Genomic DNA, 12,224 nt, shown 5'->3' on the forward strand with positions numbered 1-12,224 from the left:
TGGCACCCAAGGCTGAGGGTACACAATGATGCACTTTGTGTAGCCACATGTCGAATATTTATCCTTGTTAGAATGGTTGTCAGTGCACATTTGTGACCGTTGCTCCATGTATTCCCCATGGGCCTCATGGACCTTTCCCGGGAGCCCCGTAGAGAATGAATGGAGCAGCGGTCAAACATCCAACCTGCCATGCAATATTGTAGCTAGGATAAGGGTTATCTGACGCGGGTCCCAGTAGTGGGTGCTTTTCAGTGGACAGCTCCTCAAAATATAATGCTACGGACAGACTAGGCTGCCACCTGCTGCCTACATTCCTAAAATAGACATTATTTTCACTCTATATATGTAAATATACGGTAAATGAAAATGTGACATGTTGGCTTTTAATTGTAGGTTTGAACAGGCTTATTTAACAAGTCTGATCGGGTTTAGACCAGAGAAATATTTCTGGACAGGGCTCTCTGATACTGAAGACAGGAGCACTTTCAAATGGGCGAACAAGGAAAGAGTATTGTACACACACTGGGACGCTGACATGCCGGGTAAGTCACCAAATCTCTCTAAATACTTTCTGAGAGTGCAGAGACTTTGTGATTTAAGAGGTGTACTGAGCCAATCACGTATCCTACTAGTGCTCCTCGTTCCCTCTGACAGCACTTAGAGGAGGATCATGCAGCAGCATCCCCTCCTTCTCCCCCTCTCTTCTGCTTCCTCTAATAAAGTAGATACATTTTTGGGAGGAACTAAAGAAAATTTACAGATAGTTGAAGAGTAAGATAGACCTCTTTCCATAATTAGTATTCAATTATGAAAAAAATATATACGGTAATTGAATATGGCTTTTTGCTGGTATCGAAACCAATTTGGCCTGAAGTGCTCCAGGGTCATTCAGACAGCATTTTATTGTTGACCCATTGCATGACATATATAGCCCGGGAAGGACTATGCAATGACCTTCTCGTTGAGTTTTCCAACAAGTCTTACAGACACTTTTAAAACAGAAGCTGGACATGTATTGCGTCGATGGGCCGGGTCAACAAGAGTTTGCCTCTATTGTAGCCAATAAATGGAAGTTCTTCCTCTATGAGGTCCTCAAGTCGAGCATATGGATAGGGATCGTCCTTTACATTTACAATTAAATTGTTTCTGTTCTCACATCTGTCCATTTTATCATCAAGATTTGCATAAATTATGTTTCTGTCTAAACTTTTCATTGAATTTTCCAGGCAGAAAACAAGGCTGTGTAGCCATGAGAACTGGGAAGAAAGCCGGATTATGGGATGTTTTGAACTGTGATGAAAGTGCTAAGTATGTGTGCAAGAAGTGGGCACAAGGAGTGACGCCTCCTCCGTTACCTACCACAACACCTGAGCCAACGTGTCCTCCCAACTGGAAATCATCAAGCCGTTCATGTTATAAAGTAAGGAGCGCCGATCTTAAGAGAGCAAAATACTCTCTATGCAAAAAACTATTTGGAAGGGGACTTGTACAAAAAATGACCAAAAAATAAAATGTGCCCAACGCCTAATCAGAACTGTATGAAAGGTGCTGAAACATTTTCTACTAAAATTCAATCAGTTGAAGACCAAACCATTAACCTTCATTCCTGACCAGGCACATTTTCTGTATTTCTTGGATATTCAAATCATTTTTGTATCTTTGTTTCTTGATATATGGGGCCTAAATCTTATTTTATTTTCATACTCTCTTTTCTAATTTTGTTGACGTTCTAGGTATAGGTGTGAAAATATGGGAAATAGGAGTCTGTTTTTTCTTTTTTTTTTCTTTTTTATAGACCACTGAAACACATTTAAAAATTTGCTCCATTTTTTGTCATAATTATTTTTTTTTTTATTTCTTACATGTTTCGCTTTTTTTGACAGGGGTGGGCTGAAATAGCTATTTAAATTAACCCATCACTTGCCAAATTAAAATTTTTACAAGTGCGGATTTTTCAGAAAAGGGCGTCCAAATATTCAGTTATATTCAATTAAAAATGACAATGACATGATTTCCTATTTTGAAAACATTCATTTTACAAACACAACACAAAAAATTGGACCTAATTTTAAAAATTATAAAATCTTAGTTGCTAGAAGCAAAAAAAGGACATTGGTAGATAGTATATATAAATATATATATATATATATATATATATATATATATATATAAATATATATATATACTAGATGGCAGCCCGATTCTAAAGAATCGGGGGTCTAGAATCCATATATACTTTATTTATTCAAATGTAAGAATAATACAATTAATAAATAATAGTAAGAAAGAACAAAAATAATAGGCAGTATATGGAGAAAACACCAAACAAAAGTTCAAAATTGGTGTGAAAATGTCACTGAACCACTTCACAACTAAATATATATAGTTTTGGTAAATGGTATTATCATTTTTTTGACGAAATTCGGCAGGAGCTTGAAGAGCAACGTCACTGGGCCCGCCTCCACGCAGTAGAAACTTGCTGTGAGGTAAAAATTCAAAAATCACACCAAAATGGCGGGCGGAGTGTGTCACAGTACGGCACGTTTCTGATTGGTCGCTCGCAGCAGGCGGCAACCAATCAGACACTGGACACTGTTGACGTCACTTATCTCCGGACATTAGCTCCGGACATTAGCTCCGGACATTAGCTCCGGACATTAGCTCCGGACATTATCTCCGCACATTAGCTCCGGACAAAGCCACGGAAGTTGGCACAAATTGCAGGAAGTAGTATTCTAGGCAATTAATCTCCGGACATTAGCTCCGGACATTAGCTCCGGACATTAGCTCCGGACAAAGCCACGGAAGTTGGCACAAATTGCAGGAAGTAGTATTCTAGGCAATTATATATTAGATATATATTGTATATAAATACACACACACATATATTTTTTTAACGTAGAAGCACAAAAATAGAAGAGGTAGCACTCACCAATCCTTCGAGTCGGTATTCTTTATTTGCTTACAAAAACATCTTCACGGCCGGGGGTGCAATAATACAGAGTGCGGCAAGTCTGACGACAGCTGTTTCGCGCCTGCCTGGCGCTTCTACAGGTAACTTTAATTTGGCGTAGTTTTATATGCACGTCTGTCTTATATTTTGACCAGATATTGATTAAAGGGCCACTGTCACCCCCCTCCAGCCGTTATAAACTAAAAGAGCCACCTTGTGCAGCAGTAATGCTGCATTCTAATAACGTTGCTCTTTTAGTTTTGTGTTCATGTATTACTAAAGTAAAGCGCTTTCAAACTTTTCAAAAATACCTCTCTTTGTCCACGGAGGCGGGTCCTCAATCCCCAGCTTGAACGGTACTCTGCCGTCGCTCACATCTTCAGGGGCTTTTGGCGCCGCCCCCTCCGCGCTGTCTTCTCTTCAAAACCGGTGCCTGCGCTGTGTAAAACTTTGTGGGGCAGGGGCAGTAAGCTCTGGCGGTCTAACGTCCCAGCCAGGCTTACAGACTGCGCCTGTGCTGGCAGTGCGGCCACCCACCTCGGGAATCCCTGCCCCGCACTGTGTTATGCATTATGCACAGTGCGGGGCTAGGATTCCTGGGCATTCGCACTGCATGTGTCAGACTGTCACCCAGGTCCCCCGCCTTACAGCCTCTGTCTATTCAGCTGATTGTCCCGGCGATTGCTAGAAGGAGGAGGCACGATCAGCTGAATAGACAGACGCTGTAAGGCGGGGGACCTGGGTGACAGTCTGACACACGCAGTGCGCATGCCCAGGAATCCTAGCCCCGCACTGTGCATAATGCATAACACAGTGCGGGGCAGGGATTCCCGAGGTGGGTGGCCGCACTGCCAGCACAGGCGCAGTCTGTAAGCCTGGCTGGGACGTTAGACCGCCAGAGCTTACTGCGCCTGCCCCACAAAGTTTTACACAGCGCAGGCACCGGTTTTGAAGAGAAGACAGCGCGGAGGGGGCGGCGCCGAAAGCCCCTGACGATGTGAGTGACGACAGAGTACCGTTCAAGCTGGGGATTGAGGACCCGCCTCCGTGGACAAAGATAGGTATTTTTGAAAAGTTTCAAAGCGCTTTATTTTAGTAATACATGAACACAAAACTAAAAGAGCCACGTTGTTAGAATGCAGCATTACTGCTGCACAAGGTGGCTCTTTTAGTTTATAACGGCTGGAGGGGGGTGACAGTGGCCCTTTAATCAATATCTAGTCAAAATATAAGACAGACGTGCATATAAAACTACGCCAAATTAAACTAATGTATGTATGTTCGGAGCATATCACCTTTATTTTCTGCACTGTTTATAAGGAATGTTATTTCCGGTTTACAGTACATCTGTATTTTTCCACAGCATTACCAGGTACCGAATAGTGAAAAGCAGTCGTGGTTTGAGTCAAAGAATTTTTGCAAAGCAATCGGAGGTGACTTAGTCAGTATCGGAGACAAAGAGGAAGAACAAGTAGTGTGGTCAATGCTGCTGTAGGTCGCCCCACATTTATGGATGATAGACTTTATAGTATTCTATATGTGCATGCTTGCCAACATCTGGGGTAGTATAACAGGGAAGTCTAAGTCTTTCACACCCTAGAGTAAAACTACCCCCTTTGAGACAAAGTTTACATAAACCGATCCCAAGACATGTCCAAAATTGCCAGGATTGTTTCCGAAAGTTGGGGACTATAGTATCAAATCTGAAACTGTTTGCTAAAACTATACTACAGTGCTGGGAAACAAGAATGACCCCTTCTTGAAGTCTACTTTTCTTGCTTTTTAGCTAAGAGGATCTGACACCAGGTTTTTGCTACCCCATCTGGCAGCAGCATAATGTTGGAGCAGAGACTCTGATTCCAGCGATGTATCACTTATTGGGCTGCTTGCTGCAGTTCTTGTTAAAATCATTGTTCTATCTGCTAAAGATCTAGCAAAGCTCTTGGAGCGCCCCCAAGGGCAGTGGGGTACTCGGTACCGGGTCCTTCGGTTCATGGGGGATGTCACGTTGGCTGACCCGGTCCATGGCCCTGGGACGTCCGTGTAAAAGGGAAAGGTCTTTAAGGGGAATGTTCGTGACGCCACCTGTGGTATTCGGTCAGGGTGACTGACGCTGCTTTAAAGGGTCCACTGGGGTGATGTTATGGCAGCTAGATCGTATAGCTTCCCACCGGTGAAGTGTATCCCCAGGGCTTCCCGGTTTGTAGATGGTGGATGGTGTGAGGCGCAGTGAAGAACAAGGACACAAGGTTGCAGTCTCTTTACCTTTACTGAAGGCTTCAGCATCCACAGTCCAGGGCACCAGATCACAGGGCAGGCAGGGTCCGGCCGGTTTGGAGGCAAGTCCAGAGTCCCCTTGTACTGGTAGAAATCAGTAGCCTTCCTCTAGCGCCATGGTGTTGTAGTCCCTTACTGCTAAGCTTCTCATAAGGTCCTCACAGATGTTGTAGATGTTGTGTCTCTCTCTGTCCCTCAGATGGATAGGACAAACCCGTATGACCGGTGGCTTGAGGCATTTTACAGGGACTCTATCATGCCCCAGTCTCTAAGGGGTGCCACCTTGCCTCCTGGGTGTAGGGGCGGACAGGTAACTTGAAATTAGCTGTTCTGCCAGTCTCTGGAGCAAGGCATAAAGGATCGTTGCTCCCTCGGTGTTCCGGCTACCGGGATCCTGCGCCTCAGAAGGAGGCAGCCAGTGTAGAGCTGTTCCCCTCCTGGAATCCACTCCTTTGCTATGACTTCTTTCACCCTCTCTGCAATACAGTTCTCCTTCAGTGTTTCTTTCTAGAAGCTGCAGCACTCAGGGCAGGCACAGCTCCGTGTCCTTCTGTCTGGATCTCTGACAGGATCCCACCCCTGTCAGGGATCAAATACCTGAGCGAAGCTCAGCCAGCAACTAACTAACTTCCTCCCCAGGCAACCAGTTTTTACCTAAGTGTGAGGAGTGCCTTAATAGATAGGAGCAGAGCTCCCCCTGGTGGCCTGGAGTATGAAATGTGTTGCATGTTTGTGATACCTGGATTCAGTTGTCCTTCTTTGCCTCCAAACGTAGCATCATTCCCCCCTAGAGGAGAATGGTATTACTGCAACGACCAGGACCCTGGGGCGCTGCACTCTCAATGCTGAGCTCTGTATAACCCCACCCACACCACTGATTGGCAGCTTTCTGTGTACACTGTGTATAAATATCAAAAGACTGACCGTCCCTTCCTAACAGAAATCAGGTGTGAACAGGTGCTTACTAAGAGTAGTCATCGCCATATATAACCAACAAATAAAGTAGCACTCTGTAGCGCTATAGCATGAAAACATGAAATATATGAAATTTGTATTGCATTACTGCTCTAGAAAATAAAAAAATGAGAATACTTAGCGCATAAATTGGCCAATTCAAGTGTACCCAGCAGCCGTCATAAGGCGATTCTCGTTGCTGGGAATCTACCTAATGTGAATCCTTCCTGTGCAAAGGCAGAAAGCTGCCAATCAGTGGCGGGGACGTGGCGAAGGACTATGTAGCAGCAGGCTTACTAGTCCTCTAGTGATAAACTCCTGCTGATAAAACTGTTATTTTATCAAAACGACATGAAGCAGCCCAGGAAGTTACACATCTCTGCAATAGGGGTCTCTGTCTCTAAATTATATTGCTCTTAGATTAGAGGGCAAAAACTTAATGACAAATTCCCTTTAAAGTGCTTTTCTCTTCAGAGACATCCACTCTCGGAATGCTGACAGTGATCTACTGATTGCCACTAATCTGACTCCTACTCATCTCATCTGATGCTGAAGCAAATTTCCAGTACGGCAGCAAAAAAGTTAATTTTTGCTCATTGTCAAGTAGTGGCATGTGGAGATTCAGTAGAGGCTCGATGCATCTCTATTGAGGTCTGATCATTGCACAATTCAAAGTGGAGCCATTATACAGCTGTGTATGACTTATGAGGTGTGATGGGCCATACTCAATAAAACATCCACCTGTGGAACTCCAAGGCTTCTAGCTTCCTGCTGGATGCCTCTAGCACCTAACCATCGGAGACTTCCTTGGATCCATTCATGTAGGTGGGAGTCTTCCTCCTCACCATTGTCTTTCTTCCCCTGTGAGCCATCTCCTCTGTAGGCCATCACTCTGTAGCACACTTGATCTCCAGTGTCACGCAACTCAACTGAAGCCCTCTCCAACAGTGATTGGGGCTCTACGATGCAAATTTTGCTGAGTAATTCTGGCACTCCTTTACCTTGGTCCTCTGATCGAATGGTGAGCATAGACTTCACTCTAGCCTCCATTCCTGCACTTTCATCTCTGCCACGTACAGGGGACCTTACCCAAACTCATAAATTGCTGCAAGAGTTCCTGTTAACTACCATCAAACTAATAGTGGATGCCAGTTATCAGCGTATGCGCCTTTGTGGTAGCACATAAGTAAGCATGATCATTCTGACCCGTCCACTACCGAAAGTGCCTTCAATGGGTATGTGAGTATCAGAATTGTGTAGTCATAAAAGGAGAAGGTGGTCTGGCCAACTACTTACGGTACATTTTTTTTTACATCTTCTGGAGGTCCAGGTTCATGTGCACCTGGAGAAGAGTTGGCACCAGGCTGCAATGAAGACAACAGTGTGATATGGCAATCTCCTGCTGAGGAACCTTTGCTCCTGGCATCATGAGGATGTTGCTTTAACATCTACCTAAACATTTTATAGATCAAGTAACCTCCATTCCTGGTAGTAACCTTCCCTGATAGCAGTGTCCTCTTTCACCAAGATAATGTCCCCTGGGCCCTGACACAAAGCAAACATTGTTTAGAAATGGTTTACGTTCAAACATGTAGAGCTTCTTACATACTTTCTATTTCTTTTTCTCTGTACAAGACATGATGGCATCTACCGCCACGTCTTCTGGATTGGCCTGTTGAAGAGTAATCCAGATGAAGGCTTCTCGTGGTCAGATAGCTCACCTGTAAGTAATGCCTCATATATTTTCATTGATGGGCCTTAAAGAGCTTTAAAGAGCTGAGTATTTTGCTTCTGTCTTGGAATGATAAAGACCCCGTGAGATAAAAAAAAAAAATTGCTGCAATTTGTGTGAACACCCATACGGTTTTGTCCCATGATACACTAATAGTGCCTACCCGAAAATGAAAATGCATCCTCAATACACTTGAAGAGTAAGCATCGTTTTATTTATTTTTCCCCGTAAATCAGTAGAACGTGTGAAAATAAGAAACTGTTTTTATATATCTTATGAAAGAAATCCACTTCTGCCTCCTCCTGGACCGATCTTTCATTCTCAAAATTCTATATGCGCCAATAAAATGTGTCTTCAGTGAACACAGGTTTTCCCATTACCGAGATAGGAGATGACAGTTGGTGCTCATAAAGTTCTATGGAGAAGTGTAACTGTCGTTTCAGTAGAAGGTCTCTCCACCTCTGGCTCCTCCCTTCTCCATAGAATTTTAAAATCACCAACTCTCCTCTCTTATCTCAGTGATGGGAAAGTCTGTAATCACGGAGAACAGATTTGACAGATTTTAGTGAATTCAAAGTGAAAGATTATTGTGGTGGTATAGAAAGCAGTGGTTGCTTCAGTGTCATTTGAGGGGCTATCCATCCTCAGTTTTTTATTCTATAGACTTGTTCTGCTAAAAACTAAACAAGCTAAACTTTCTTTCTTTCTTTCCCTATTTCATTCTCTCTTTTTACATCTTTCTTTCCCCACCTTTCTTTTTCTTTCTATCTTTCTTTCTCTTTCCCTGGTTTTCACTCTCTCTTTTCCTATTTCATTCCCTCCTTTTCCCTCTTTCATTCCCTATTTCATTCCCTCTTTTTACATCTTTCTTTCCCTCTTTCTTTCTTTTCTTTCTCTCTTTCTTTCTCTTTCCCTCATTTTCCCTCTTTCCCTATTTCATTCCCTCTTTTTCCCTCTTTCATTCCATCTTTCTTTCCTTCCTGTTCCCTCTTTGTTCCTTTCCTTTTGCCTACTTCTTTCCTTCCTTTTCTTTCTTTCTTTTTCTTTCTTTCTTTCTTTCTTTCTTTCTTTCTTTCTTTCTTTCTTTCTTTCTTTCTTTCTTTCTTTCTTTCTTTCTTTCCTTCTTTCTCTTTCTTTCTTTCTTTCTTTCTTTTTCTCTTTTCCCTCCTCTTTCTTTCTTTTCTCTTTCTTCCTATCTTTCTTTCTCTTTCCCTCGTTTTCCCTCTCTATTTCCCTATTTCATTCCCTCTTTTTCACTCTTTCTTTACCTCTTCTTCCCTCTTTCCTTCTCTTTTTCTTTCCTTCTTTTTTTTTCTTTCTGCAGTTGATTTACGAAAACTGGTCATATGGAGAACCCAACAACTACCAGGGGTTGGAGCTCTGTGGGGAGGTGAATACTGATCATCGACTATCCTGGAATGACAGGCATTGTGATACTCCACAGGATTGGATTTGTGAACTTAAAAAAGGTACAAAACTATAACGTTTGTGTCTGACAAACGCCAAATCTATATAAGCGGATGCAGAGTTTCCTAATGATACTGTGACACAGTTCCACCAACCCCAGATAAAAGTGCAAGGTGCCACCATATAGATTAATGGGGCTGAAAATTTGAATAAATGATAATTCTTTTCGTCGCTCTACTTCTTGTTTTAAAATACCTTCCAATATTTGTAAATTCATATATCAAGCCCTTCACCAACCCCAGTCATATTGAAAACGCATTTAGTGATTATGATTAGAATATAATCTGCTTGATTTGTTAAGTAGAAATGTCTAGCGGATAGTTATTATAATGAAAATATTTCAAAATAATTGAGTTGTTGCTGTCATCTAGTGGTCACTGTGAGAATAGCGCTTAGAAAAACTAAATTATAAACTTGAAAAGTTCAATCCATGAAAGTGTTGTGATGGGAAAAGCTTTTTAAATAAAATCAAAGTGAGATCCACATTAGCGATTAAGCAGAAATATGAAACAATTTGTGCCGCACTATTAGATATACTCCATAAAGTTCACCTTAAAATAGATTACATTCCATGGGCCTGTCAGAGGGTTGAAATTAATCTTCCACCCTAATACATAAAATCAAGGACAATTGCTACCCATACCCCACTGTTGCATTCTGAGCTTTCCGGACTCTCATATCCTTTACTGGTGTCATGGACAAACATTGCCCCCGCTGCGCTGGCACTCACACCTGTTGTGTTCTCGTGTGCAGCATATTCATAGTCAGGCATTTGGCTGCCAGTATGTTGCCTGTTCCAGTTCTAGGCATATAATACGTTCTAGGTATAGTTAGATACGCTTTGAAGTAAAATATACATAAATAAATATATGGTAATGCATATACTACAGTCTGAATATAAAGCTGTGGTCCTATGAAATATCTAGCTAGCATCAAAGCTGGCTAGCAAGTGGGGGTGAGTAGTACTCACTGCTTGTGCTGCTTAACCCCAAGGGCTATAGTAAAGAAGCTACAGCCTGTACAGCCATCCCATAATCTGTGCCAGGGAAGAGACCAGTCTGCCTGAAAGAGAGTATACCATGATTATGTGACCCTTGGTGACTCAGATGGCAGAAGAAATGCAGATGTACATGGCGGAAGGGATGATGGAATGGATAAGCGCACAGCAATGTTACTGACAGGGGGGACAATGAGCTTGATAGTCCCAGTGCCTTCCATGGGGAAAGTTCTTTGTGGTTACTGAACATAACCTTTTGAGATAGGCTTGTACACAGGTAGACAGCAATGGGCTAACATTTGTAATACTGCAGACAATCTCTTTAGCGGCACGTCCTTCACAATCTCTGTGGTTTTTAACAATACAGTAGAGCACACAGTCACAGCGCTTTCCTCACAGCCCCCTTCTCCTCGCAGTAACATCCTGCAATTTGTACATGCCTGCTTCCTACACTTTTGGTCACACACACAGACCGGACTCCGGCCGTATGTGGCATGGCTAGTCACACTCAGACATTACAACGGAGACTCTTTTGTGGGGTAATGCTTGCAGACAGGAATACGCATCTCTTCTCTACTTTTCTGAGGTAAATCCTCCTCTTGATAGCGGCTGATCTTCACCTTGTCAGAAGAGCCTCTTTTTGGTGGTTGTCCTCACCCTATTGTCCTCACTCTCTCTCTAATAACAGTTCTTTCATACTGGTGGACTGATCTTCTCCACCTGGTACATACTAAACAGACAGGTGCAATAAATAAGGTAGCCCACAACCAGAGGTGTAACTATAATTGGTGCAATCGCACTGTAGCCCAGGAGCCTAATGGGAACCATTGGTCCATATTAGAACATCAATACTATTACAGGCCCATGCTGGTTGGAGATCTTGCCTTGGGGCCTACGAGCTTTAAGTTACGCCACTGACCACAACCCTCAGTATCGCTTAGAGGATGATCGCGGTTGGGTGGATTCCCCTCTCGGTGGTGGTCTTTGAGGTGGTCTCTGAACAGTAACCTTACTTGTCACAGCTGACTTTTACTCCCTGCAGCTTTCTCATATGTATACTTGGCATACACATTTCGACTCTGCTCAACTGGACCTTTAGCAACACTTCATGAGGCGACCTCATGCCACACCTCCCGGTCTGTTTAGGGGTCTAATTTTCTTCGACCGCAACTGTGGCTTTGTGATATTAAGCCTCTACACTTTTCCCCCACTCTTGTTTTTTTCTGCAGGGGCATCTCTCTAAAAGTGCAATAATTTTTCTTCTCTTTTTGAGCGTGTTTAATATTAAAGGGAACCTGTCACCTGAATTTGGCGGGACTGGTTTTGGGTCATATGGGTGGAGTTTTTGGGTTTTTGATTCACCCTTTCATTACCCGCTGGCTGCATGCTGGCTGCAATATTGGATTGAAGTTCATTCTCTGTCCTCTGTAGTACACGCCTGCAGAAGGCAATCTTGCACAGCGCAGGTGTGTACTATGGAGGACAGAGAATGAACTTCAATCCAATATTGCAGCCAGCATGCAGCCAGCGGGTAAGGAAAGGGTGAATCAAACACCCGAAAACTCCGCCCATATGACCCAAAACCAGTCCCGCCAAATTCAGGTGACAGGTTCCCTTTAAGGTTTATTCTTCACTATATGGACACGTCCTTTAATTCTGATCCTTAACTTAGCAATGCCACCAGCAACTTAGTCTATTAACCCTTAAAGGACAAAGCACAAGCCTCTCTCCTCATAAGTAGCACTTGCAAAATTCATCATCGCTCCTCGGTGGTGTTGCAGATTTCAACTTTCAGCAGAATCATCCTCAACTCAGATGTTGTGGGGGAATGAGCTGGTTTACTT

General features: G+C 43.1%; 1 protein-coding gene across 1 annotated transcript in view; it reads left to right on the top strand.

Moving 5' to 3' along the window:
• The window catches only part of MRC1 (mannose receptor C-type 1), an 89,432-nt gene that overhangs the window by 37,024 nt on the left and 40,184 nt on the right, over positions 1–12,224 (top strand). Inside the window, exons 11-15 of the mRNA XM_069729515.1 lie at positions 394–542; positions 1,227–1,420; positions 4,317–4,444; positions 7,820–7,907; positions 9,241–9,385. Of these exons, the coding sequence (XP_069585616.1) occupies positions 394–542; positions 1,227–1,420; positions 4,317–4,444; positions 7,820–7,907; positions 9,241–9,385 (704 nt within the window). The remainder of the gene's footprint in view (positions 1–393; positions 543–1,226; positions 1,421–4,316; positions 4,445–7,819; positions 7,908–9,240; positions 9,386–12,224) is intronic.

This window comes from Ranitomeya imitator, chromosome 6, assembly GCF_032444005.1.
Source record: "Ranitomeya imitator isolate aRanImi1 chromosome 6, aRanImi1.pri, whole genome shotgun sequence".
Classification (NCBI taxonomy): domain Eukaryota; kingdom Metazoa; phylum Chordata; class Amphibia; order Anura; family Dendrobatidae; genus Ranitomeya; species Ranitomeya imitator.